Below are 26,954 nucleotides of genomic sequence, written 5' to 3' on the forward strand. Positions count from 1 at the left end.
TGACTTTGTTAAACTTTTAATATCCTTTAGTACTGCATAACAAAAATGTCAACAACAACAAGGAAAGAAAAAGAAACAAATCATTATACTAAAGCATTGTTTGAAACGCATTAAAGCATTTAACATAAAAGTTAACTTGTTAGGTATCAAGAGACAGGAAGTAAAGAAATTAAAATCAAATTCGGATCCATTCCGGGGCAGGTGTGAAAAATAAATGTTGGGCAATATCAATCGTTCATTCAATGGATAGTTGACAGCTAAATCTAACTCTTAAACTTAAATTAGGTGTAAAAATATCAAGATCGTTTGAGAATGTCACATTTTCAAGGTTAACGTCGTACTTATTGTGTCAAGGAAACCGTTCTGTTCAGCTCTAGAAATAACAAAAATGACCACTTCAAGACGCAGACATTTCCCATCTCGTAAATGAGATTAATTTTGGACAGTTTGTTGTGCTTTAAAGTCGAGATTATATCACCATACACCTGTGTCTACAAAGATTAGCTAAAGATTGATGGGCAATTCAGTTTTTTTTTCGAATCTATGTAAGAAGAAATAGCCACTACACGTATTCTCACAGACCACACTTTTAGACTTATGTGGTAGAGTTGGGTCGCTGAGATACAGAGCGAACGTTATTATAGTTGTTGCTCATATGTTACATCGCCGTAATGGGATAATGGTGCACAAAAACAACACTTGTCAAATATTAAAATGTATATTTCAATAGTTTGACCTATATGCTGTATAGCATTTGGTATAATAAAAAGAACAGAATAGAATATATCAATGGAAACTAGTATTGGAACAGATCATTTTCTGATGGGGGTAATGCGTTTTATCTCGGAGTTGTGCACCATTCATCACAGTCGACGGTAATTAAACATGTTATAATAATACCAAGCATTGGTAACCAACTGAAATCCATAACATTCAAAATATACGGTCACTGCGGAAGCATACTAACGTAGAACAATATAAGTAAATATGTATATTATATAGTAAAACATATATCATAATATTCGACATCGAAATTAGAACAGCGAGAAAAGCAGCATTAACTCGTATGTAAGAAAAATAAAGTTGCCGGTGGAAAAATGCTATAGCATTATATGTACTGAAGACGTCCATTTCTTTTAAACAAGATTCTGTAAACGTTGCTTTAAGGTTACTTTTAAGCGTAAAAGAGACGTGATGTTTTGTGACACATATTTCTGTTTAGTGAAAAGTAACGATGAAATTATAGAATATTGCAGAATTTTCAGATTTGCGTAAAAGAAACAAGAAAGAACGAGTGTTATTAAAAAATAGTAACGTGTTTGTTTTTTTTTTTAAACAAATTGTTCACTTGAACCCTGAATCATGACTCAGTTTTTTATTATTTCACTGAAACATGTTTTAGATTCTTGTGAAAGAATGGGCCAAATCACTACGTTAAATTCTTACCAAATCACATCCTTCTTACCAAACACCGAGTTTTAATAGTCTGAGCCAGGTTTATAATGTCTAATATGATAACAAAAGAAACCGTCAATACCAGTACAAAAATTCCCGAGAAACCAAGATACCTTACGGAAGTTCTGTCATCGCTCGCCGAATTCAGTTTTCTGATTGACGATGACAATTTGCGCTTGTCAAGATGTAGCGCTCTTTCCAGTTCTTTGAGTCGTTTGCGCAATTTTTCCTCCGTGTTCAAAATATCAGAGTTACATTTACAAGAGCAGGCGCTGCCATCTGTTGTTTGGTCTCCTGTTGTTCTAAACGTGTCGGCTGTGGCAGTGGAAGACTGTCGGCTCTCAGTCGTCTCTGTTAGTAATGTACTGGCAGTTTGAGTTGTCGTTCTTGATACATCGGATGATATTTTTTGCTGTGAAGTTAGAGCATTGGTCATTGTTTCTGTACGAGAATTTCTGAAGAGTGTCGCTTCACTTCTTGTTGTATCCGAGTTTGTTGTTTGGGCTACACTTGTCGAAGTTGTTGTGTCGTCGGCGATAACTGTGCTGGTCAAAAGCGAAGTGGTCAACTCTTGTGTCGTTGTCGGAGCTTAAAAGTTAGTTAAAATTCAAGTAGTTCAAGTATTAAGTTCTTTACGCCTGTACAGAGTGTACAAAATAGAAAAAAATAATCATCGGTTTATTTCTTTCGGAGCGCGATTTTTTTTGTGGAAAATATACATTTACCATATACATATATATATGCTTCACAAAAAATTCTCCTAAGTCTAAAATAATATTTGGTTTCTCCTCCTATATTACTGATATATATTTTTTCTGTGATCGACTTTCTTTTGTTGTTTTCATCGATGTTTTTGTTTGTTTTGTATTTTTATCTTTCAAAAACAACAGAACTTTTATTAGTAAATTAAACGATTATCCCTAAATACATGAATAAATGTATTACATATAGATATAAAATTGATCTCTGTTTGTAACTGACAATTACTATAATATCTATAAAGGTGAAAAAATCACCACGAATTTTCGAAGTTTTAAATGAGCACAATAAATAACAACTAAAGAATATTTTCTTAAGATAGAACGATCTTGTATGCATTGTGGTTTTTCTTTAAGTTAATTCTAAAATATACCAATAACTATTCATGACTTTTGGGAATTAAAGGGGATAATATATTACTACCCTCAAAATTAACAGTTAGTTTATTTCACGGGTCTAAGTATAGTCACAGATGAGGAAGACACAATAATGAATAAAATATATATATGCCTTTTCGACATCTTTCGAATGAACGTCAGTTTCTGAAAAATGGGAAAATATCAGATCTTATATGTTTTATACCTTTATTTTTATATTAGATTTTGAACTGATCTCAATCCATTTTCAAGTAGAGAGTATCGATATGTCAATACAAAGTTAATCCAAACCTGTATCAAGATTACTAAAATTCCTATTAGAAATGCAAATTTTAAGCTTTTTAGATCTAAGCATAGTAGTTAGAAGTCCGGTTTCTTAATGTTACAATTTTAAGCAAAGTTAAACGCTACACAGCGGTTGAATCTCAAAGTTCTATAGGTAAACAATTAGGCCTATTGATTATATGGATTGGGGTAATAGTTTTGCTTTCTATCCCCCCCCCCCAAATTTTGTGATTAAAGGGGTTTCATTATTCCGCATGATCTTTAGAAACAGTATTTATATATTGAATGAAGGAATAACTTATGGATTTTAAATATGTTGATGGCTTTATCGAAATAAAAAACCTAAAATTTACATATTCTTCTGCATTTTTAAACTGAATTACAGCAAAGTATGATATGAAGTTACGAATTTTAAAAAGGGTTAGCTTAAATTTATCAATCTTAAATTTATTGTGTATCTTTTGATGGTGCCCACATATTCAACACAATTAACATTTTTTTTAGTTTATATATGAAGATCGCTTTACTTGTTCAAGTTTTTAGTTTATTTATTTTTACAACCTAGCATTTGCACCCAGACACTTGTATGTGTATCATAACAATTGTATTTTTTAAAGTATCGAAATGATATTCCTTCCCTGATGAACGCCACTTAAGACCTGAGAAATAATTTCTACTATTATACTCGCCGATATTCAAACTTTCGTAAATATCAAACATCAAGTGATTCACAATTTTAATTCATTAACCACTTTAAAAAAAATCATACATTTTCTACTGAAGTTTCGACACAATGGAAGATCAAGAGAGTTTTCAAGGGGTCAGAACCAATTTTTTAACCCAATATGGATTTGCCCATGCTACAACCACACTTGAAAGGTGATTATATCTAGTTCCTTATTCCTCCGAATGCATGCAGTATTCATTTTAGAAATGCATATCTGGCTTTGTTGGATAGAGACTTAAGTAGCTGTGATAATAGTTCTATATATATAAACTTACTTAAGAGTTGCGTATGACAATCTTCTTCGAACATCAGGTTCGCAGAATCTGAAAAGACGTGGTAAAAGCTAAGCCCGTGATAAATCCAGAGAATCACATAAAAGGGGGGTGCAGTAAAGCTTACACAAAATTTTGTTAAACACTTCTTTCTGCGTGCATGTACGCAAAAAGGAGACGCGCTCTTGGATCTGTCTGTGTTACTCCTACAATGTAGCGGTTGGAAATCTTTTCCTCCATACCCCAGCCAAGTAAAAAAATAGCTAGCCAAACAACCCCTAGCACTGCTGGAGAACCGTCTACATAAGCATTACAGAACAATAAAGATAAACAGACCACTTTCTTTGTATCAACAAACAAGAACCAAAATAATGTAGTAACCAAGACAAGTAACAAGAAACCAATGTCTACAGATTTACTTTAATTTCAAACAAGGGGTTCACATTATATCGATTGAAAGGAAAAAAGAATTTCGAAGTTCCATAATTTTGTATATTTTACGCCTCTAAGTTATCAAGATTTGGCCAATCGGGGAAACAGAATTACGACCTGGTGACTTGACCGACAAAACCAAATCATTTTGATATCGAGATTTTATTGATTAAAATATATTACATTCCTACATGTACCATCATTTTCCTTCAACTCGGTTATTGTTTCACAGGAGCGGGTCCAGGATTTTATGAGGAGGGGGCGTAATTACGAGAATCAATAATAAAAAAAAGAAATCAGATGATGACATATTTAATCCAGCCGTGCGAGACCCGACAGGGTAACCAAGGACGTTAAAAAAAAACACTTAGTAGTAGACATATTTAATCACTTTACACGTTGACGTACTCCCTAATAGTTAGAGTGGGGAAACGCTCTCGGACCCACATTGGGGTCAGTGAGTAGGCCAGAGCGTCAACACAGCAGCCCAGCCGCTAGCAGGACATACTCTGACCGAGCTCTTCGGTCAGGTATCCCGAAGGCCTGGCTCCGCCACCAATACCAGTTCGTTCTACTAACCACGACCGTGAGAGGCCTGTATTGATATTCAAGGTCGTTAAAAACCCCTATTCATCGACATATTTAATGAATGAATAAAATAAATGCGATATTCAATACAATATTTAGCAGAATACAATATTTTTTTTTCTTGAAAGGGGGAATGTTCGCCCATTACGCTCTCACCTGGACCCACCCCAGTCTCAATAGTCAACTATTTAGCTCTGAAATAATGATAGCATTTTTTAAATGACAAAAAATCTCGTATTAAAAATTTTACATCTATTTAAACGGATGATATTTTGGAATTTCAAAATAGGAAAATGCATGAGAAAAGAGTGTACAATAATATTTGATAGTAATCGGATTCGTAGACAAGAGGCCTTGTTTTTTTTTTTTTTTTGTCGTTCAAGGGCAATAACTCTAACAAGGAGCTTTCCGACAATTTTGACTAAATGAAGACTATGGTAGGACTTATCATAAGGATCATTTCATCATCTGAAAGTTTTTCATTCTATCATCCATTTCTCTTCGTCGAAATTTTCTAAAATTTGTAATGATTAGCATTTTTTAAATGATAAAAAATCTTCTCATATTAAAAAAAATTACATTTATTTAAACGGATGGTATTTTGGAATTTCGAAATAGAAAAATGCAAAAACTGTAATACTGAAAACTGTGAAAAAAAAATTTTAAAAAATACATTTTTCATCTTTTAAGTGCAATTTACAAGGAGTCGCCTGACAAATTTGATCCCTGGAGACTTTTGTATGCCTTATGATAAAGAAACATTTCAGCAATAAAAAGAATTTGGCTAAACCTAACGGTTTTGATATATAGGAGAATAACTTCTGACTGACCAGATGGGCTAAAATGGAAGACTTGCAATTTTATCTCTCTTACCACCTTCAAAAATAACAAAAATTAACATTGTTATATATGCATTTTATTCCTTTGTCATCGGGGTCTTCCATAGTTTACTTAAAGGTGTGTTTACACTTATTGAAGACCTTATGTCGGTCTCTGAGGGTATTTTGTGTATTTTGGTAGTATACACTGATGCATTTGTTACCTTTCATCATATCAGTTCTTTTTCTTTTAACTGACCAATCATAACTTAGCATTAAGATGGCTGGAAAGTGGTTTCCTCGTATCACATATCTATGACGATCAGTTCATCTTAGCCTCCTTCATCGAACAAACAAAATCCTTCCTTGTTTAAAATGAATTATTGTAACTTTTTACTAATTATGAACACCTCTGCCGGAAAATCTACATAACTCTCCCACAGTATTGTACACGTACAAAATATCGAGTCTAACAGAGGTTAAAAATCAAGAATATACACAATTCACGCCTCAGCCATCTTACATTTGTTTATTATACACTAGATGTGTATATTCCATTACTTTTTGACGACACTGCATAGAGTTGTCATTGTTTTATATTATATATACTTACGCGAAAAAATGCTAGCATTATTACAAGTTTTTTCATCAACGAGTCCATCACAGTCATTGTCTTTTGAGTCTTGAATTTCTTTGGATGGAACACATTCCTGATGAAAAAGAAGAAATACATATTTTGTCAGCATAAAATGGTTGTGACAAAAGCTTTGTATAAAGTTATCTAGAAAGGATGAAGGGGTGAATAAAACCCGAGACAATGTCAGTAGTGTTAAGTAAACATTTTACTATGCCTGGAATAAAAAGAAGGATCTAACAAGGCTACCAGGATAAACAACACACTCGGTTACTATTACTCAATACTTGTATTACATCATCACATTGACTTAAAATTTGGTGGACACTTGTAGAGCCACGCGCGGCTTTGTTTACAAGATAGCAGTACTAATGAGGAATGCCGTTAACAAGAATCTTCAGTGATTTCTTAAGATTAATCTTGACTTGCCAGTGAGATGAACAGAATGATGCTACGCTTACTCATTACATCAGCCCATGACCCGTTACATCCAAAATAAACCGGAAGTTATACGCTAGCATTGTGTATACAAATCGGAGCAGAATGCAGATCGATTATTACCTGAACAATTGCGTGGAGGAGACGACCAGCAACAAATGTATAGCTAGTCTGCGATCCTGACGTGCTATCATTACCTTGAAACAGAACAAATGGCATTATGAATTTATCAGTTGTTAAGTTGTGAATTCCAGTGCTAGTTTCTTGGATGAAGTTCTTAGTTCCTAAACGTATTGAACCATCTAGTTGTAAGTTAGTAGTATTAATTGACGACATAGAAGGTTCCACATTAAGAACATATCCCATGTAAAAACGTTTTTCGCCTTCAAGAGGCAATTGTGGGATAACTAAAAAAGTTTCCGACACAAAATGACGTATACTTGGTAGCAGCATGGAATATAGGTCTCCAAAGATACTGGAAAACATGACTTGTATTGGCTTTCTCCCTGTGATATTCAAGTTACACTGATTACTGATCTCAAACGACATGCTTCTATAGGATCCAGGGTAAGCAAACGTCATCTCATAGTCATATGAACAAGAAACAGAATTGCCAGATGATTTGACCGTTACTACATTGCTACTTGCTCTTGATACAATTTTCAAATAATGAATTTTTGGGTCAGTATTCCTAGAAAATGAAGGTGTTATATAGTTTTGGCCCCAGAATTTTGTTGGCAATATCTGTTCTACGACTATCCCTCGCCCAAAGGTCATACCACCACAAAACACAGCAATTGGTCTATTCGCTCGAATTCTTGTTCCCGTAAGGTCAACATTTCCAACAACTTGAACGGCTCTATAATATCGTATAGAAAAACGCATTTGTTCACCATTCCGATATTTTACGTTGTTCCCAGAATAAAATACAGACAGGTCATCAATAGTACTAAACACTATATTGATGCGTGTATCAGGGCCATTTACAGGTACGATGACACATTGGTACGTAATTGTCTTATTTGGTATGATAACGTAATGGTCTGTCCCCAGAGCGTGTAAGGGATATACGTTAAATGCACTTACAGCACGGGATGAGGGGATATATTGTCCGATCACAACAATATTAGTCGAGGATACTATCCGAACAATTGCACGGCTTATATGTGTCGTTGGAAGTGCTACAGAAAACTTTTTTCTAGTCGTAGATAGTTGTTTTGTTTCGCCGGGATAAAGAATGAAAGAAGTGTTCCAATCCTGGAGGATGTAACAAAGAACGACAACTTCCGCTTGTAATTCAGTTGCGGGAGTCATAATGATCGACACATTTGTGGTGTAATTTATCCAAGGATAGTAAATGAATGTAACATAAAATTCTTTGCCTGTGTTTGTAGTATTTCCTAAACAAACAAAAAAATGAAGAGTAGATTGAAGTAAATAAAACGTAGATGCTAAATATGTGAAAAAAAGTTATAGAACAAGCGTATCTGTTAAAAAAGCTGTTAGCTAGACAGATGAATAATCATAACTTCTTTTGTATCAGAACCAAAATGTATTTAAACAGACTTACTAAAAAATCAGGTATATACGACTTATTGCATAAAAGGTAAAGATGAGTCAGGGAGAGTAATATAAAGTCCCTGGGTGAGCTAGAAAAAAAAAACAAACAAACAAAATGTTCGATCCCTATGACATATTTTTTGTAACTGCAGCTATGTTTATCCACGAATCAGAATCTCTGTATCACAATACACCTAAAGAAATATGTACATTTTTGTAAGGATTTGCAAAACAGGTTGAAAAGAATAATACGGGAAAATAGCAAAATAAAAAGTCAAAAAGGACAATACATGGTCCAGCAGATTTTCACAAAAATTTCACTGTGGATAAATTTCATATTGCTAAACACTTTTTTTATAGTTACTGTGGCCATGTTTGTCGACGGATCAAACATCCAATAATTAACTCTGAGCAGGATAACCTAAGAAACATTTATACCAAGTTTAGTTCAAATTCGTCAATTATTTTTAAGGAGGAGAAGATTCAATGGAATAATCAAATTCACGAATATAGCAAAAACGTTATACATGGCTATTTCAGTGGCTGTTACTACACCAAACGCCAACTGATTTTTTCCTGAAAATTTGACTATTGTAAGGTCGAGCTCTCCTGATGGTAGTGCAGTTAATCTTTTTAAGCTAACTGCTATAAAAGTGTTTATTGCAAAAACAAATGTTAAATAAGTAATAAAATATGTTACTGGTGCAATATCCCTATGGTCTGTGTTTACAACAGCTAAGATCTTGTTAAGGAATCAAATTACTAAATACATTTTTTGGCAGAAAATCGTAAGGAAAAATCATGCAAAATTTCATTGAATTCTGTCCTTTAGTTTTAGACGAAAAAAATGTTCATAGACAACGACGATGACGGAGGTCAAGTGATGGCAACAGCCACCTTCAGGTGAGGTCAAATTTTTATTGCCTAAGGTTTTCCATATTGGCTGAGTTATTGGTCCGAGGCTAACTATATTTCTAGCCGAGGATCAATAACTCAGCCAATATGGATAACCTGACGCAATTATATCTTTATTGACTAACTAGTCTAATACTCTAGGCCAAATTATTGAATATGGATTTTTAACTAGTCCAATATGACGTATTGGGCAGGTAAAAGCCGTATTGGACGGCTATATCCCGTATTGGCGCACTTTTGTATTTTGTATTGTATTAGCAGTTTTGATCATATTTAGGCTAATATTCGAACGTTAGTCAATAATGCCCGTTATTGATCAGCAAATAGACAGGTGCTACAGTCGAAGCAATGATAAACATGCGTACCTGCAGTAATATATTTACAGTCTGTACATGCAACTACAACAAAAAAAAACATATTTGTAAAGTAGATGAGACATAGCATTTGATTACGGGAAATCATTTTCATTTATGGCTACTTGGTATAATGAAGAGATGTATTTTTGTTTCGTGTATGATCGACTCAATAGCAGGTACCGGTATGTAAAAATAAACCAATTACAATTATGTCGGAGCAATCATTAGACAGCATTTGGACTAGCGTGTACGAGGGATATTGGAGGAGGAGACGAGGCGAGTGAGTTTCATAACGAATACTTTTAAAATAATAAAGTGCAACCGAATAGTGTATGCTAAATCAAGCACATTCGCCAAAACTGAAAAAAAAAATATATGTTTAAAGCCAAAGTAATAGGTATTTTATTAACCAAGAGACGAGTTGAGATCGTTTACTGTTTGACGATTAAAGAGGCTGTCCATGTAAAAAACAGGAAAATCCTATGATATAGGTGGCACATGGTAAATTTTATCCAACTGAATTTTGTATTCCAATGTATTGTATATATCATATGTATGTCGAATAGTATTAAATTCTTGTTTTAAATCAACAAAGGATGGCTCGGAAAATGTTTTCAAGTTCCCTAACAAGGCAACCAAATTGTCCCCCAAAGAGTTATCTTCTCTTTTCAATTAGTTTCAATGTTCTTTACAGCTGTAGAAGTTAATCAAAAACCAACCTTAAACTTTGAGAAAAGGTGCATTTGTAAATTGGGTGATTTTTTTAAAACAAAATTTGTCATATGCCACCCACTGTCTGGTTTTTGCTTGGACACCCTCTTATCAAAGGACTACTGAAGGTCTCAAACTACTAACAGTCATTTACTAACACAATCCCCACAAGGGGCGGTCGTGCGAGATCCGCAAGGATGTAGTCAAGACCGTAAAAGAACACCAATCGGATTATTATATTTCAGTCACTGATGTTTAATAGCCACTGACTATCGCTTACCTGATATTAATATACATTGTATATTATAGAACATTGAATTCGCCTGACCAAATCAGGGACGTAGAATGTTTGACGATTTAGCGACTTTGAAGACTTCAGTCGTTGATTAAATATTACTAAAGTAGAAACTAATTGAAACTAATATGCTATTAGTAAATTTCATGAATTTGTTGCGTATTCATGAATTAGAACTAGTTTATTAAGTTTACGTGTAAATGAATATTTTATCAAGACTAAATGCGTTGCTTTTAATCGTGATTTATGAACTATTTGGGAAAAAAATATGCTGGTTTCGTTTGTTATCTGCCGTTTGTTTGCATTATTCTTTTATTATTTAAAAAAAAATGTTCAATTATTATAATAATTATCTTGATTGTCAACGCATGGTAGCATAAACAGTTAAAAAGTGTTGCTATACAAACATCCAGGAACGTCTTCGTCTATGTACCGATCACAGTCGTTGTCAATGTGATCACTCATTGCTATGTCGGACGGGACACAAGGCTGTAATGATACACGGAAATTTGTTTTTTTAAATACTGTCTGATAAAGTACAAAACGGTTAAGTTCAAGAAATACAGCCTATATTTATTGAACTGAAAGGAAATTGTTGGCTTAAAATACCCCCCTCCCCCCCCCCAAAAAAAAAGCAGGAGGTTGCGTCCAAAGATTGGAAATTATGACTTAAATAATTAATTTTAACGACACAAGTCACATTCAGAAATTATTTTCATCAAGTGAAATGAACAATGTTTTTTATAACTCACGAAAAACACATTGAAGGATAATTTATTTATGGTCTAGATCATTCCTTTTGAAATTTGAACGAAGATAAAGGGGTTGTTATTTATTGCATTTTCCAAATGTAAATTAATTTATCGGTAACTATTTTTGTGCATGCTTATTGTAGCAATTATGTAATTAATTGAGATGGAGTAAAAGTTTAAGATGCGTTCCAGTCACTATTTAAAAAGGTGTGAACCAGTGACCATAGAAAGGGAACATACCAAGAAATTATTTATAATTTATATTCTTCTATACCTGATTCAAGGTGTTTAAACCATGGTTAAAAGGGAATCTCAGCCCATATCTGCTGACGAATCCAAAGGATTTCCAAAATTTGTATGCGTTTGAAAGATAAAATGAGTCGTCCTCATATTCTTTCGTAACTCCTGGGAAGCTGGTAATGTTTTGCCTAAAATTTCGTTTAGGTTGGGTAATGATATCTGTTTCTACGTAAGACGTAGATGGAACGTTTATAAATGCTTCAGGTTCTCGAAACGTCCCGTCGATTTTTGTTGATTGTTTATCACCATCATGTAATAATAGGTAAAAACGAACACTTTCGGACACCCAAGATGGAATTATCACCGTATTGTTGCCTTTCCACTGTTCAACTGAAGGCACTAACATGACGGAGGGGAAAGCCGGACAGACGACATTGTCAACTATATGCAGGTCGACTACTGCAACCAAAATTGGATAACGGGCATCAATTACGACTCCATGAATATTTGTAATCGATTTTATAACTAAGTCTCCTGGTTTCTTGAGAACGAACGGATCTAGCGATAATATATCGACTTCTGTTTCTTCTGTGGTGGCTATTATTTTAATCAGACCGCCATATTGACTCATTGATCGAGGCAGAATGTATCGATAACCCAGAGTCTGAACAGGAAACATTTGACGAGTAGCACCCTGAACGCTGAGGCCATTTTGAGACCTAAAGGTTGATATTCTATTCACTAGCGTAGAGTAAAAGACGGAAAATATTCTGTTGCCCTTTATGTATGTCCCAGAAAGATCGCCTTCACTTTCAAACGTTATAGTTTGGTTGCTTTTTAAAAGTAAAGAAAATGATCCTTCGCTTACCTCCTCTCCATCATTATTGTAGACCGGAAGTTGTGGGTTAACCTTTAAATTAACTGTAATATTTGTATCCATGTAGTACCCGACTATAGTAATACGACAAGTGCTGTCGTATCGACAGAAACCAATGACATAGTATTCTTTTCCTAAGTTTTCTCTTGGTATGAAGTAACTTGCATCGACTATATCGCCTGGCAACTGCTTAACTTCCTGTATAAGGTAAACACTCGTTGATGAGATTATAACGTAGTCCCCGACCTCTTGTGGGTTCGATATTGAAATGCTGCCTTGAGATGATACATTTACTAATGTTTCGACAACATTATTATTTCTGTATACTTTTACATTGGCTTCCGTGTCTGCTGGGTTCATAATCCTTAAATTCATTGTGGTATTTGGTGAACTTGTCGAGTTTACGAAAACAGTTTTGAAGTATATACCAGCGAAGTCATTACTGTCTGAAATATTCATAATGTTACGTTAAACAAAACTTCTTTGAATGTTAGAACTACAGTAACACATTATGGACAGTTTGACGGAAGTCAGTTGAGTTTTTGATGCATTCATTTAATCTACTTCCAGAATATAGTAGATACTGACTTAATTTCGTTCGCTTTTTAAATAGCGATAGAATATATTTTCTTTTCGATATTATATTATGTCTTGATACCAAAACACATTTTAATCGGATAAACGAATTGACGAATTGACAGAAATGTCTGTGTGACGTGTAGCGAGAAAAGGGGGCGGGTGACGGTAACTATTCAGGCCCCAAATTCCCGTGGTCCCCGTGGTGGCGATTAAAACTATTTTGTTCGTTTGATTGCATTTATACATAAATAGTTCTTGAGTTAAAATTTTTCAAGTAGTTTTCATCTGCTTTGTTTGAAAATCTCGTGCATAATTGTAATCTGAGCTTGTCTTGATTAAGAGCAAAATATCATAACAGTTTAACGAATCTTAATGTAATTTTCTCAATGTGCTTTCTAAAATTTTATATTTTCATTGAGGTCTCACTAACCACTTCTAACGTTTCCATTACTTAAAATGTTCAAAAGGTAATTTTCAAAGTATCACTGTGAATTCCCAGGACAAATGACTACCACTGCGAAGCTTGGAAAATGAGGCTTTCAAAATCATTATGCTAATGGTACGATGATTGTAGAAATTCTTCACAAAATTGACTTGAATAAATAATACTGAAAATCCACATTTTTAGCTTTTCTGCTAACTGACAGCATGGAGGCAAATTACTCACACATGTAAACAATATTCATACACTTTTGTAGTAAATTACATATATAGTTTTAAAGTACACATTCTCAGCTTTATTTTGACTACTTTTATTCAGAATACATACAAATAATGCACTAACAATGCATAGGTCTAGGTTCAGTGTGTTTTTGGTACTACATAGGGGGTGGCCATTTGACCTGGAAGTGGTTAGTGAGACCTGACAATAAGACCTCTTTCCTATACAATGTTACATAACAAACAAATATATTAACAACCTTAAGTATAATGACCTTTGTCCGTTACGTAAAAAGATATTTTTAAAACAAGAACTGTCTTTAAAAATAAAGATAGCCGACGCAGTAAAATTTGTTCTTTTTACCGGTAATTTTCTACATTTCATTCAGGAAATAACACATATGGCACGCAATTTTAATTTTCGATACAGTTTATTCGAACGCCACTAAGTTATCAGTATTCGGCCAATCGGGAAAAGAATTGCGATCAGGTAACTTACGTTTCCATGGAAGAGCGTCTTTAAGGTCAAAGGGTAGAAAGCGAAACCATACCGACTGCGTCGGAAAAATTCACAGAACACATTGCACAACCATTTAACAAATCATAGACTATTGGCATCATCTTACAAATGAAAATCCTGAAACAATTACCATTAACGCAGCTATTAATGTTTGCAGTTGACATATCCTAAAATGCTGCGTGATGAGCCTTTCCCGCTTTCGATATTTTAATCGTCTGCAAACTACTTTTTGAATCTAACTGACATCTATGTACTTTTAGGAGACGATTCAATAAAAAGATTATTATAGAATTCCAATAATCTTTGTTTTTAAATGAGGTTTTAGATTACAATCCTCCTTTATAGGCATAAATGTTTTATGGGTTGACATGCCGTGAGTCATAAAATTATTCGTTTTGATAAACATTGTATTGTAAGGGCAATTATTAAAATGAAAAAGATGTGTCCGCTGTACTTTTAGGTAGAACGGTACTATTTCTCATTATTTTAGTTTGGACTTTTGTGTACCATATTTAATACTTCCGAATGCTGTAATTGGAGAAATAGTGCTGATACCCAATATGTTTTATTAACTCCAGACAATGACATTTTTATACTTTAAAAAAAAAATGCATTCTATTTTTTTTTTGAAAACCATACTATATAAATATTATATTTTATTTAAATTTATGTGCCTGATTAGCAACTTGTATAGTTAAATTTTTCGGTCGAGTGTGTTTGCTTTATGGAAAGAGTGTACACCTTTGTATATGTTGGACGAAACATGACTTGACCAACTCATTTTATCTCCTAAATTAATCAGTTTACTGAAATCGTGTCAATGGGCTAGGTCAGGACAATGTTTTTACAATATTTGTGGTTTTAATCGAACTAAATAAGGAGTTAAATACTTACAAGATATTTGTATGTTTACAACAGTTAGCATCAATGAAAATGCATGCATCTGAAAAGATATTTTAAAACATATAAAATCGTCAGTACAATTAGCATAAGAATGTTGGATGAAGAAATTGTACTATCATTCTTTGTTTTAATATCACTCTTGGAAAATACGAGACCAAAATATAGGAAAAATAGTTATTTTACAATACAGACCAGGTGTTAACATTAAGACCATGGATTGGATGGGTTTGAAGCTACTAAACGGTTTATTGTTAGCATACGCAGAAGCAGGTTTAATCCATGCAATGAACATATAAATAAAAAAAAACTTGAATTTTGTGATACGATATTCGAGAAAACTGAGCTAATTAGTTCTAAGCATGATTGCTTTCAAAAACTACATAAACGGTATTTCATTTTAATTAATCTGGTAAAAATTGAGTGTGATTTTGCAAGTATACTGCATTGCCGTGTTATTTTCCCACAGACTTTTTGAAAAGATTGAGGAAAAAAGATTAATTCATTGATTGCTTCAAAGAACAAAATTCGAATATTTGAATAAAATTTATTCCTGAAAGCGGCTAAAATGAATATGGTTGTAGTGTGAGCAAGTTCTATAAAAATGTAAATTTGAAGAAAAAACACCTTTCCTGTAACCGGCGATGCATTCCGTGAATGTGTGACCTAGGCATATTAAATTTTTGATTTTCTATCGACTGCCAATTTCAATAGGCTCTTTTCCCAAACACCAATATATTTGAATATTAATTACTCAGCTTGTAACTTCCTTATTTTAGCTATACCTTTAGCTTTTCCCTTACTTTAACAATTAAGCCACGTATACTATTATATATTACTTTGATACCAAAACGCACCAAAACAAAATGCAGTCGCATTCAGTATTTTAACTTTCAATTTTAAGCTTTTGTTTTGAATTCGTCATTAACGCATCACAAATCGTTTAGCATCAGCGTGATGCATTTCTAATTGAGCTTTCGCACGGAAATAAATACTTTATTTTCTATAAACTCAGAGTTCTGATGATAGTAATTAGTTTCTATGTAAATATTACAAGTATTTTTATCGAGATTGTGTTAATGATAACTTTTTTTTCAAATCCTACACTAAAAGTTCATTTTACGGTGGCCGATCAATAGTCATCATTAGAACATAACTAGAGGCCCAAGAGACCCAGAATCTCTCACCTGGGTCTCATTGTTTCGTATAGGAATATTTAATGCCAAGAGTAAAAGAATAATTCACCAATTTCTGATTTTTTTCAGACACAGTTCTTAAAATATGTAAGGCTGCACTATACAGTTGCATTTAGGCGCACTGTTTCGTAAACAAATTGACTCGGTTTAAATTAAAATTACAATTAAAAGTTGAAATTTGGTGGATATATTGATTAAATGTTGTTTAACATTTATACATTTAGACAGATGTAATATATATGATAGTAAACAAGTGTAATCTACATGAAGAAAGGTATCCGGAATGTTTTAGTTCCCTGTCGCATTAGGTTATCTCCTCAACATCATCATCTTGGCTCATTTTTAAAAATACATAATTTCATACAGCCAAGAACTTTTGGAACTAGACTTGAGAGAAAATGAATCGGAATAGGTGTTAATATATTAAACTATTACCCACCTTCTTCTGGCATGCTTTTTCTAAAACATAGTTTTGAATAGGCACCCCTGATTTGTATGAAAACTCAGTAATATTATTTTTCAGTATGTTATTATGGCTACTGGTTTTTATGATAATAATCGCTTATGCACTTATAAAATACCTGAATCTCCACACAACCAGGAATAGAAAAATATATACTTTATATGAAAAAAATAAACACTTGGAATTTATGTTTTGACTGCCTCAAAATAACTTTATTTCTACTAAATAATGATACCAGGTTTTCTGAATCAATCTAACCATATAGTATTACCTAAGACTGAACGCGGATGTTCGATGGTGCGCAAAAGTGCGACGGTAATACACCGAAGTGCGTTTACTGCGATGTTTAGAAGTGATATGCGTTGGCCACTTAGCGGATCTAAAACGCTGAAGTGCACTTATGACCATGCTGAACAGTGATTGTTGCAATTCATTGCTCATAGCAACGCAGAAATGTGTATGTCACTATGCAAAAATGTTTTGACTCTCACATATGTTTTTTCGTTAGTATACAAAAACCTTGATTTATTTCAATTTAACAAAATGAATTTACATGTATTTTACTAGCCTACATGTAACCAGGAAGTAAACTGTATGAGAAAGACTGGCAGACCCTTCCACATTAAAATACCAGTAGTTCTTGAATGGCTATGCTAACTATGTGTACATGTAGAATTTGAAAATACAAATGAAATGTAGTATAAGATGGACGCTTTTTATGAGTGTCACCCTATACACTGCAGCCAAGGCTAGCAAAGAACGATTGATTCTTCAGAAGTCTGGATTTGATTTGTTGAACAGGTTATACGTAATATGAAGAAAAACGTGTCAGCGCCAGCTAGTCTAGTCGTTTCCCGGGCCCTCGTATATCCATGCCGGGTAATCGGACACTATGAATACAGGAAAAACAACTTTCGGACATGCTATGCGTGAGTATGAATTCTTCACAACCATTCATCATGAATGTTTGATACCTGACGTGGCACACCTACTGCAATTACAGATGTCAAAATTACAAAAAATGGTCATTGGTTAACGTTTGAGGGGAGTCTTTTCTTACCCCGATTCAGCTAGCACTCCATAGTTTTGTTTAGTTTCACATAAATGGAAGGTAATGGTTACCATAATGATTAGAAATGGGGATTGGATTGTTGATAGATTTTTAAAGTGGACTACAAAAAGTATCTTGAAGTACTTCTTATATTTCTAATTTTGAAGGGGATTTTATTTTAATGACAATTTGACTTCCATGTGAAACTGAAAGTAAGGTAATTTTAAACCATGCTAAATTTGATAAGTGGATTACGAAGCGAAATAGCTAAAAATCTGATATGCGATGCCCATGTAGGTTTTTCTATAAAGAAATATCGGCAGTTTCAGGGCATAAAATAAAAAAAAAATAAGATATTTTGTTGGAAGCCATTGACTTTTTTAAACCTGATACATTTACTTTTTTGCACTTATTGGCATATTTTTATTTGGGTTCTATGGAAACGATATTTGATGCAGATATATATTTTTTCAGACAATTTTTGCTGTATTGTGTAGGCCTTGGCCTTAGTTACACTCCTTGAAACGTTTACGTTTCCCATTTTAGCGTTCGTGCTTTGTTTATCTTACGTTTTCACATCATTTTGCGTTCGTTTTAAAACGCACGATAGGAGCGTTGGTTTAAACGCACGATAGGAGCGTTCTTTAAACGCACAATAGGAGCTTTCGTTTATTTTTGCACTTTGATTATTTCTGTAATTTATATATTTTTTGCTATTATTTATATATTTTTATTAATTCAATTTTCTTTTTTTCTACTTCTGCATTATTTGTAAATATTATTAGGCGCGTTCGTTTGTCGTGCGTTTAAACGCACGCTGGGAACGTTTGTTTATCGTGCGTTTAAACATACGATAGGAGCGTTCGTTTAAACGCACGATAGAAACGTTTGTTTATCGTGCGTTTTGTGAACGTTCAGCGTGCGTTTGGGTGTCGTGAGTGCGAGAAACCGTCTCAAGGAGTGTACTTGTGGAAATATACATGTAGACATATTTGTTTGACATAATACATGTCAAAAAGTGTCAGACTACAAGACTAAAATTAGGCAAAACTGTGGTGCTAGCTCTTTTGAATCTTTTGTAGGACTGGCCATAAGGAGCATCTTATTCGAAAGTTTCCTTCTATCTATCTACGCTATCAAAATATTAGCTAATCAAGAAAGATTATTTTTCTCTTCTTAAGACAATAACTCGAATAAGAAGTTGTCCTACTGCTTCAACAGGTAAGTGCAAACCCTTTTGATTTTGGGTTAATTTTGTTCAAGGTCAAGGTCACAGTGGCCAAGAAACTTTTCCCCCTTTATAATGGTTAAATTGGAGGTTTTCGAACGATAATTCAAAAAGTTACATATTATTCCAAACAAAATTCGGGATGTTGCTGCATACCAGGTAAGTGAGATCTCTTTTGGTTTTGGGGAAACTTAGTTTAATGTCAAGGTCATAGCGGGCAAAAAAATAACTTTCTCTGTAAAATTAAGGTTTCCGGACGATAATTAACAAAGTTTACATCAGATTCAAACGAAACTTTTGGATATTGTTACATACAAGGTCAATACAAACCCTTTTGATTTTGCGGAAATTTAGTTCAATGTCACGGTCAAAGCGGCCAAAAAACTTTTTTTCGTAAAATGGAGTTTTCCGAACGATAATTAAAAAAAACTTAAAGTTTAACTTTATGTCCAATTCCAACCAAACTTTGAGATATTTTTATATACCAGGTATTTGATTTTTGGTATATTTCGTTCTAGGTCAAGATGACAGTTAAAAAAAAACTTTACTTAAAAAAAAAATAGTTTCGGTACGATAACTTCTGATTCAAACTAAGCATTTGAATAATGTTACATGCCAGAAAAGTAGGATACCTATATTGATTTAGCAAAAGTTTTGATCAAGGTCAAGTATGCCAAAACAAATTTACATTTTTGCACAAAATTTAGAATTCCAGACGATAACTTAAAAAGTTTACATCTGATTGAAACGATACTCTGGGATGTTGTTACGTACCAATTGAATGAAAACACTCTTGATTTTGGGTGAATTTAGTTTGAGTCAAGGTCGCATTTGTACAAAAGCTTCATTTTTGTTTCTGTAAAAATTAAGTTTCTGGATATTTGCATCCGATTCAAATGGAACTTTGAGATATTGTTGTATATCAGGTAAGTGAGAACTCTACCTATTTACCTATCTGAAATATTTTTTTCTATAAAATGGGGTCGCAACTCAGCTGGAACACCCTGGTAAGGTATATTTCGATTTTTCAAAAACTATTTTGATTATCCCGTTTTTAGCTGAGCACTGCAAAAATCAAAATAAAACTTTCGATAGAATTATTTGGAGCCATGCGTGTTTAACGTAACTTGTGAGTCGATGCATGACTCTTAATCTGTACATAATTAAAATCAGAGGACTAAAATATTCAGTATCAAAATATTTCTCCGGGTGTGCACCATTTCAATAAATGGTTGATTTCTAGTTATGATTGATATTTACATCCCGTAGAGATTTAGGATTTTTTTTTATTCAATCTCAGAGTCAAATGCATGGACTAATAAAATAAAAAAGATCCCGTTTTCAATTGCGTTTCCTCACAAAGAGTTTCACGTAACTATCGTAGAATCACTGAACATTCATTCCTTACTTTACAAATTGGTTGGTGCACGCAAACGAACAATTCATTTCCTGTTATCCCGGATGACAATTATTTGTTTCTTCACAATTGTTCTGAAATATGCTAATAATACAAGTGCACGTATTTTGCCTGCAATTGACTGCTTAATTATAACTTCGATAGGTTTCATTTATTCACTATGCTCAGTGACATTTCCTGTTCAATTTATTCTTATATTTTAAAATTTGACATGACCACACTGACAAAGAACAAGTGGAACTGCCTAGAAGCTAGACTATTTTGTTAAAATATATTCATTCCACATTTCCACGTTTCTTTTTGAATTGTGGGACTTGTTATTAAAACTGACATCATTTCAGGATGCTCTGTAATGTTAAAATGTCAAATTTTGCAAATAGAAAACTAAGAAGAAAAAAGAAATAAACTATTCAACGTAGGTTGTGAAAAATATTCTAAACCATTGCGTGGTTGACGCAGAAATAATTTGCAACCTTATTTAGCTAGTTACCCCTAAACTTTCACAAAAATCCAAGCCAATTTAATTAAGTCGCCGACCACGAAGTGGCGGTGACTTATTGTTTTTACTGTGTTTATTATTATTATTATTATTATTATTATTATTATTATTATTTTAATTCTCCTGTCATAAAAATTGTTGAAAGTGTCCGCCCTTTTTCTCTAAAGTGGCTGGTCCGACTGAGATGAAATTTTTCAAGAAGTTAGAACTACTCTTCGAAGGATGCAGAACCTCAAAAAAAAAAATCCAGCTGCCGCCATTTTTTCAAAATGGCCGCCGGACTAAATATACCCATTTTTTACACCGGAAATTGGAACATCAAATATCTCGAAAACCACTGATCAGAATTTGACGAAACTTGATGTATAAATTAAGCTCAATAGTCCAAACAAATTAACGAGAAAAAATCGCGTGCGCCTTGGCCGCCATTTTCAAAATGGCTGCCAACGCGGTCGAAAATTCAAATTTGTCAGATTTTGATGAAAATTGATATCTATGTTCTTTGAATCGTCCTGATCAATAATCTGGGGCTGAATTGGCAATTTGAGCTACGTGTCGGACGCCATTTTTTCAAAATGGCCGCCACTGCGCGCGAAAATTCAAAGTTGTCTGATTTTGATCTAAATTGATACCTAGGTTCTTTAAAACGTCCCGATTAATAATCTGCGGCTCAATCGGCAATTTTAGCTACGTTTCGGCTGCTATTTTTAAAATAACAGCCACTGCGGTCAAGAAATTTAATTTGTCCGATTTTGATGACAATTGATATCTAGGTTCTTTAAGACGTCCCGATTAATAATCTGCGGCTCAATTGGCAATTTTAGCTACGTATCGGCTGCCATTTTTAAAATGAAAATTCAAACTTTTTCGGTTTCGTTGAAATTTGATATCCACATTCTTTACGCTCCTCGATTAATAATAAGCAGTTCCATTGACAATGTTTCTCAAAACACAGATCAGCAAACGGGAGGAGACTTCTACACGTTTCGTGGAAACGTAAATTTTAATCTTTGTATGTTTTTTATACTTTAACATTCATTCAGACAAACAAATTAGTCGTACGGTATATTGTGTCCAGTTTCATCCGTTGAATCCGGTCATTTTCATCACGAATATAAAGCTTTCTTTGTGCTACTTACATTTCTAAAACAATTATCTAAATCAACTTTGTAAGAACGTCCTTCTTCGAAATGCATGTATTTGTTCTATAATTTCATATGGCCATTGCTGGTTATAAGGATTACTGATTTGAAAGGGCGTTTTTTTTTATCACCACAACTAATTTAGAAGAACACAGAGAATAGATCCTTTATTGATAACTGTGGGATGTTCGATGAGTCATGCTCAATATAAATACATGTACACTTCCGCGAGGAAACATTCATTTGTTTTACTCAAGCCCTACCTCGCGGAAGTTTATATTGAGGTTGGTTGAGACTTAACACGAAAAGGTCTATTACAATAAGCAACAATAACACATAGAAACTGATATAATAGACAAATTAAATGAGGAACTTGGACTATAATATCTTGAAGCAGGGTAATAGTCCTTTGCTTTTATGGAAATGCACACCGAGTGGTCCGGTGTTAAATATGAAAAATAGAGCAAACACAGGAAACGGCATAGTATGGTGTCGGCCATATAACTTTTGAAGTGGTCACGCCGGGTGACTTAAATATTATGAGACATGTAACTTTGCTCTAAAAAAGTTTTCTGTGAAGTTGAAAGTGCGTGTTACTCCGACAAGCTGTTCTCGTGCAATTGTTATTTAACTGTATGCATGAAACTCTATGTAGAAAGAAATTATTTAGTTTTTTTAACGTGAATTCCCTGCTTCATACTTTCTGTTGTGGATCCCAAACTGTTCTTGCTAGTTATGTTACATACTGCTTTACTCTCAGTAAGTTAATGTACTCGATACCATCCTCGTATAATGAGAATCGACGAACAAAGATATACTTTATATGGTATCCTCTAAAGACTTTTGTGTGAGCTAAAGAAAAATACATAAGATGCATAAAGTGATGATGTCGATTCCAATATCTATTGACTACATAGGAGGATTAAGATTTTTATTTTGAATAATTGATTGACGCGAACATGACTTTAAAATATCGTGAAAAGAAAAACATCCTGCCGATTTTTAGTTTAAGAATTTGTACTGCAAATAATGAAGGTAATTCTGTGGTTTGGTAAACTAACATAATTTGCTTCACTAATAGGTTATTAAAACCACCACTAATGCTTATTAGCAATACTTTTCATTTCTGTAAAATCTTCCAATATTAAGGCTAAATAAAAACAAAAGTATGTGTTTTAGGTTTCCTTACCTACCCTAACAGTTTTATGGACCTTTTGGCAGCAGCATTTTCTTTCCAATAATTAGCTTTATAGCCAGTTTGGCACAATTCATGTAAGTCGTTCATTCACGTGATTCGACCAGCATTGAAATCTGAGTTGTTTTACATTGTCATAACTTAGAGATTCAAATAGAACCCATAATATAACTGATCATACCCTAGCCATCCTCCTTATATAACTGATCACATACTAGTAAACCTCAATATATAACTGATCACATACTAGTAAACCTCAATATATAACTGATCACAACCTAGCCATCCTCCTTATATCACTGATCACATACTAGTAAACCTCAATATATAACTGATCACAACCTAGCCATCCTCCTTATATAACTGATCACACCCTAGCCAACGTCCTTATATAACTGATCACATACTAGTAAACCTCAATATATAACTGATCACACCCTAGCCAACGTCCTTATATAACTGATCACATACTAGTAAACCTCAATATATAACTGATCACACCCTAGCCAACGTCCTTATATAACTGATCACATACTAGTAAACCTCAATATATAACTGATCACATACTAGCCAACCTCCTTACATAACTGATCACATACTAGTAAACCTCAATATATAACTGATAACTACCCAGCCAACCCCCTTATATATCACATCCTAGTGAACCTTAATATATAATTGATTACAACCTAGCCAACCTCCTTATATAACTGATCACAACCTAGCCATCCTCCATACTTAACTGATCACAACCTAGCCAACGTCCTTATATAACTGAACACATCCTAGTAAACCTCAATATATAACTGATCACACCCTAGCCAACGTCCTTATATAACTGAACACATCCTAGTAAACCTCAATATATAACTGATCACACCCTAGCCAACCTCCTTATAAAACTGGTCGCACCCTAGCCAACCTCCTTATATAACTGATCACACCCTAGCCAACCTCCTTATATAACTGACCACACCCTTGCTATCCTCCTCATATAACTGATCACACCCTTAAAATTGCTAACCTCCTTATATAACTGATTACACTCTTGCTAACCTCCTTATATAACTGATCACACCCTCAAAATTGCAAACTTCCTTATATAACTGACACTACCTAGCCATCCTCCATATATAACTGATCACAACCTAGTCATCCTCCATATTTAACTGATTCCAACCTAGCCAACATCCTTATATAACTGATCACACCCTAGCCAACCTCCTTATATAACTGATCACACCCTAGCCAACCTCCTTATATAACTGACCACACCCTTGCTAACCTCCTCATATAACTGATCACACCCTTAAAATTGCTAACCTCCTTATATAACTGATTACACCCTTGCTAACCTCTTTATATAACTGATCACACCCTCAAAATTGCAAACTTCCTTATATAACTGATCACAACCTAGCCATCCTCCTTATATAACTGATCACACCCTAGCCAACATCCTTATATAACTGAACACATACTAGTAAACCTCAATATATAACTGATCACAACCTAGCCAACATCCTTATATAACTTAGTACAAGTATAATATGCATCACCACAAACTATGCACGCACCCTGGTTACCTGGTTACTTTCTATTAAACTCGCTGAATCTGATATAACAAATAAAAAAAACAAATAACAAGAAAATGGTTATTTTATAAGTAAAAATAATACAAAAAAAATGGTCGGTCGACGTATGTTAAAATCTAGATTTAGCTTGATTAAGCTTTCTTTTTTCACTTGACAACCAAATTCGACAATTGTCTGATACTTTTTAAAATCTCACCTTCTTTTTGTCCGTATATTGAAAAAGATAATTATCAAACTTTTAGATGCAGGTGGACAACAATTAATTCAATGCGAAATTATGAATTAAATACTTCAATGCGATCATGATATGTAGATGTATGAATGATTCAGCACTTGAATATTTGTCTGATTTTTTTCCCAAAATGCTCTTCCATGAATACATACACATATACAAGATCAGCGACATCAAGTAATTTTCATATAAATAGACTAAATTAAAATTTTTGAAAAAAAAAACATTTCAATGCATTGGAACAACCTTGTGGAACTCCCTTAGAACTAAAACAGTCAAAAACTCTTGAAAATTTTAAGAAAAAATGTAATGTCTACCTACTAAATCAACAAGAAAATAAAGGTATTTAGTGACAAATTGTATTGTATAATATCTTATTCGTATATACTTTAGAAAAATAATCATATGTATGCTTATAGGCTTATCTGTTTTGTTTATTATTATTTTTATTATCATTATTTTGTTTGTATTTGTGAAGGCCACAGGGGAGATTAACATATTTTATTGTTAACTGTGTTACCTTCTTTAAATAAAGAATTTAGTTAATTAGTTAATTAGTAAATTCTTAAAATATTCACACAAAAACACATAAATAAAAAAAACCAAAGCTGTCGACAAAACTACATATATTCTGACTTGTATGTTACTTGTTGTCTGGTCCTACGTTGCATCGCCTGCTAACAAATTCAGAATCAACATACAGACATACAGACATACAGACAAATCATGGCCATTTGACAAAGTACAAGCAACAAAAATTACTTGCAGACATACCTTTATTGCATTCATTTTTCTGCAGCTGTATTCCGGGTTAATCCTAATACTAGTAATACATTTACACTTTTTTCTTGTGTAAGAATGTTTTAAGAAATGATATACGACTGATAATGGCGAAATCTTTCCATAAAACAGTTTGAAGTTAGATGAGGATTAAATTCCATCCATTTCGAATTAAAGTAGATTGACAGTAAAATCAATTTTGATGCTGTAGCCTTTTTAACAAGAAAATATATGTATGATGTTGCCAATGTGAAGATCATGATTGCATTATTTTCTGTCACGCCTTCGAAACTCAGAAGGCGTGCATATTTCCAGATTTTCCGTCCATTCGTCTTGCCGGTGTCTCTTTGTAATACTTAATTGATACACGGAGTAAGAATTTCATCGTTCCTCGTGCCAATAACTCAAAATTTTCGCTTTCAATCTGTAACTTGATCATTGCCAATCGAAAACCGTTATGCATACTTATTAAAACTTTTCGATTAGAAATGAAGAGTGCTCTTATAAGGCTAGTTTTTTTTAAACCAAGAGGGTGTGGTCCAGTGCTCGTACATTTTACCAGACGCGGAAATAAGGACGGGCGTGCCGGGCATACACCCCATCTTTAAAATTAAAAAAAAAAAAAAAAAAAAAAAACAATTTGTTTTTGGCATGCATGAAATTTAGATTTTTTTCCACAAATTATACCTCCAAAATTGTTTTTCCTTGCTTTATTCGGCATTTAATTCTATTAAATTGATGTCGCAAGATGATCTTGCTTGGGATATCGAACTGGGTATCGAAATCGTTACAACATAAGACACAATCCAGAACGAAGACAACATTTATTTACTGTATACACATTCACTACAACAATTAGTAAGTCTCAATCGGAGGTAATACTTATTGAAAACCAATACAAATAGTATAAGAATTAAGACATCAATAAAATTATGTAATTGATCATTCAAGATAAAAAAAAACCAAACAAAACAAAAAAACCAAAAAAAAAAACAACAAAGTGACA

The 26,954-nt window shown here is 33.6% G+C and overlaps 1 protein-coding gene across 1 annotated transcript; it reads right to left on the reverse strand.

Moving 5' to 3' along the window:
- LOC148604664 (peptidylaminoacyl-L/D-isomerase polyprotein-like) lies at positions 1-26,413 on the reverse strand. The gene is made up of 9 exons (XM_088549967.1): positions 25,943-26,413; positions 15,145-15,193; positions 11,649-12,937; positions 11,030-11,111; positions 9,626-9,658; positions 6,909-8,185; positions 6,327-6,423; positions 3,879-3,926; positions 1-2,043 (listed from the first exon to the last, which is right to left on the reverse strand). Exons 1-9 carry the CDS (start codon positions 25,955-25,957, stop codon positions 1,451-1,453), a joined length of 3,483 nt encoding a protein of 1,160 aa, XP_088406093.1. The 5' UTR covers positions 25,958-26,413; the 3' UTR covers positions 1-1,450.
- Positions 26,414-26,954: the final 541 nt, after the last annotated feature.

The sequence above is a fragment of the Perna viridis genome, chromosome 10 (genome assembly GCF_037379345.1).
Source record: "Perna viridis isolate PV_CMFRI_1.1 ecotype Kerala chromosome 10, ASM3737934v1, whole genome shotgun sequence".
NCBI lineage: Eukaryota > Metazoa > Mollusca > Bivalvia > Mytilida > Mytilidae > Perna > Perna viridis.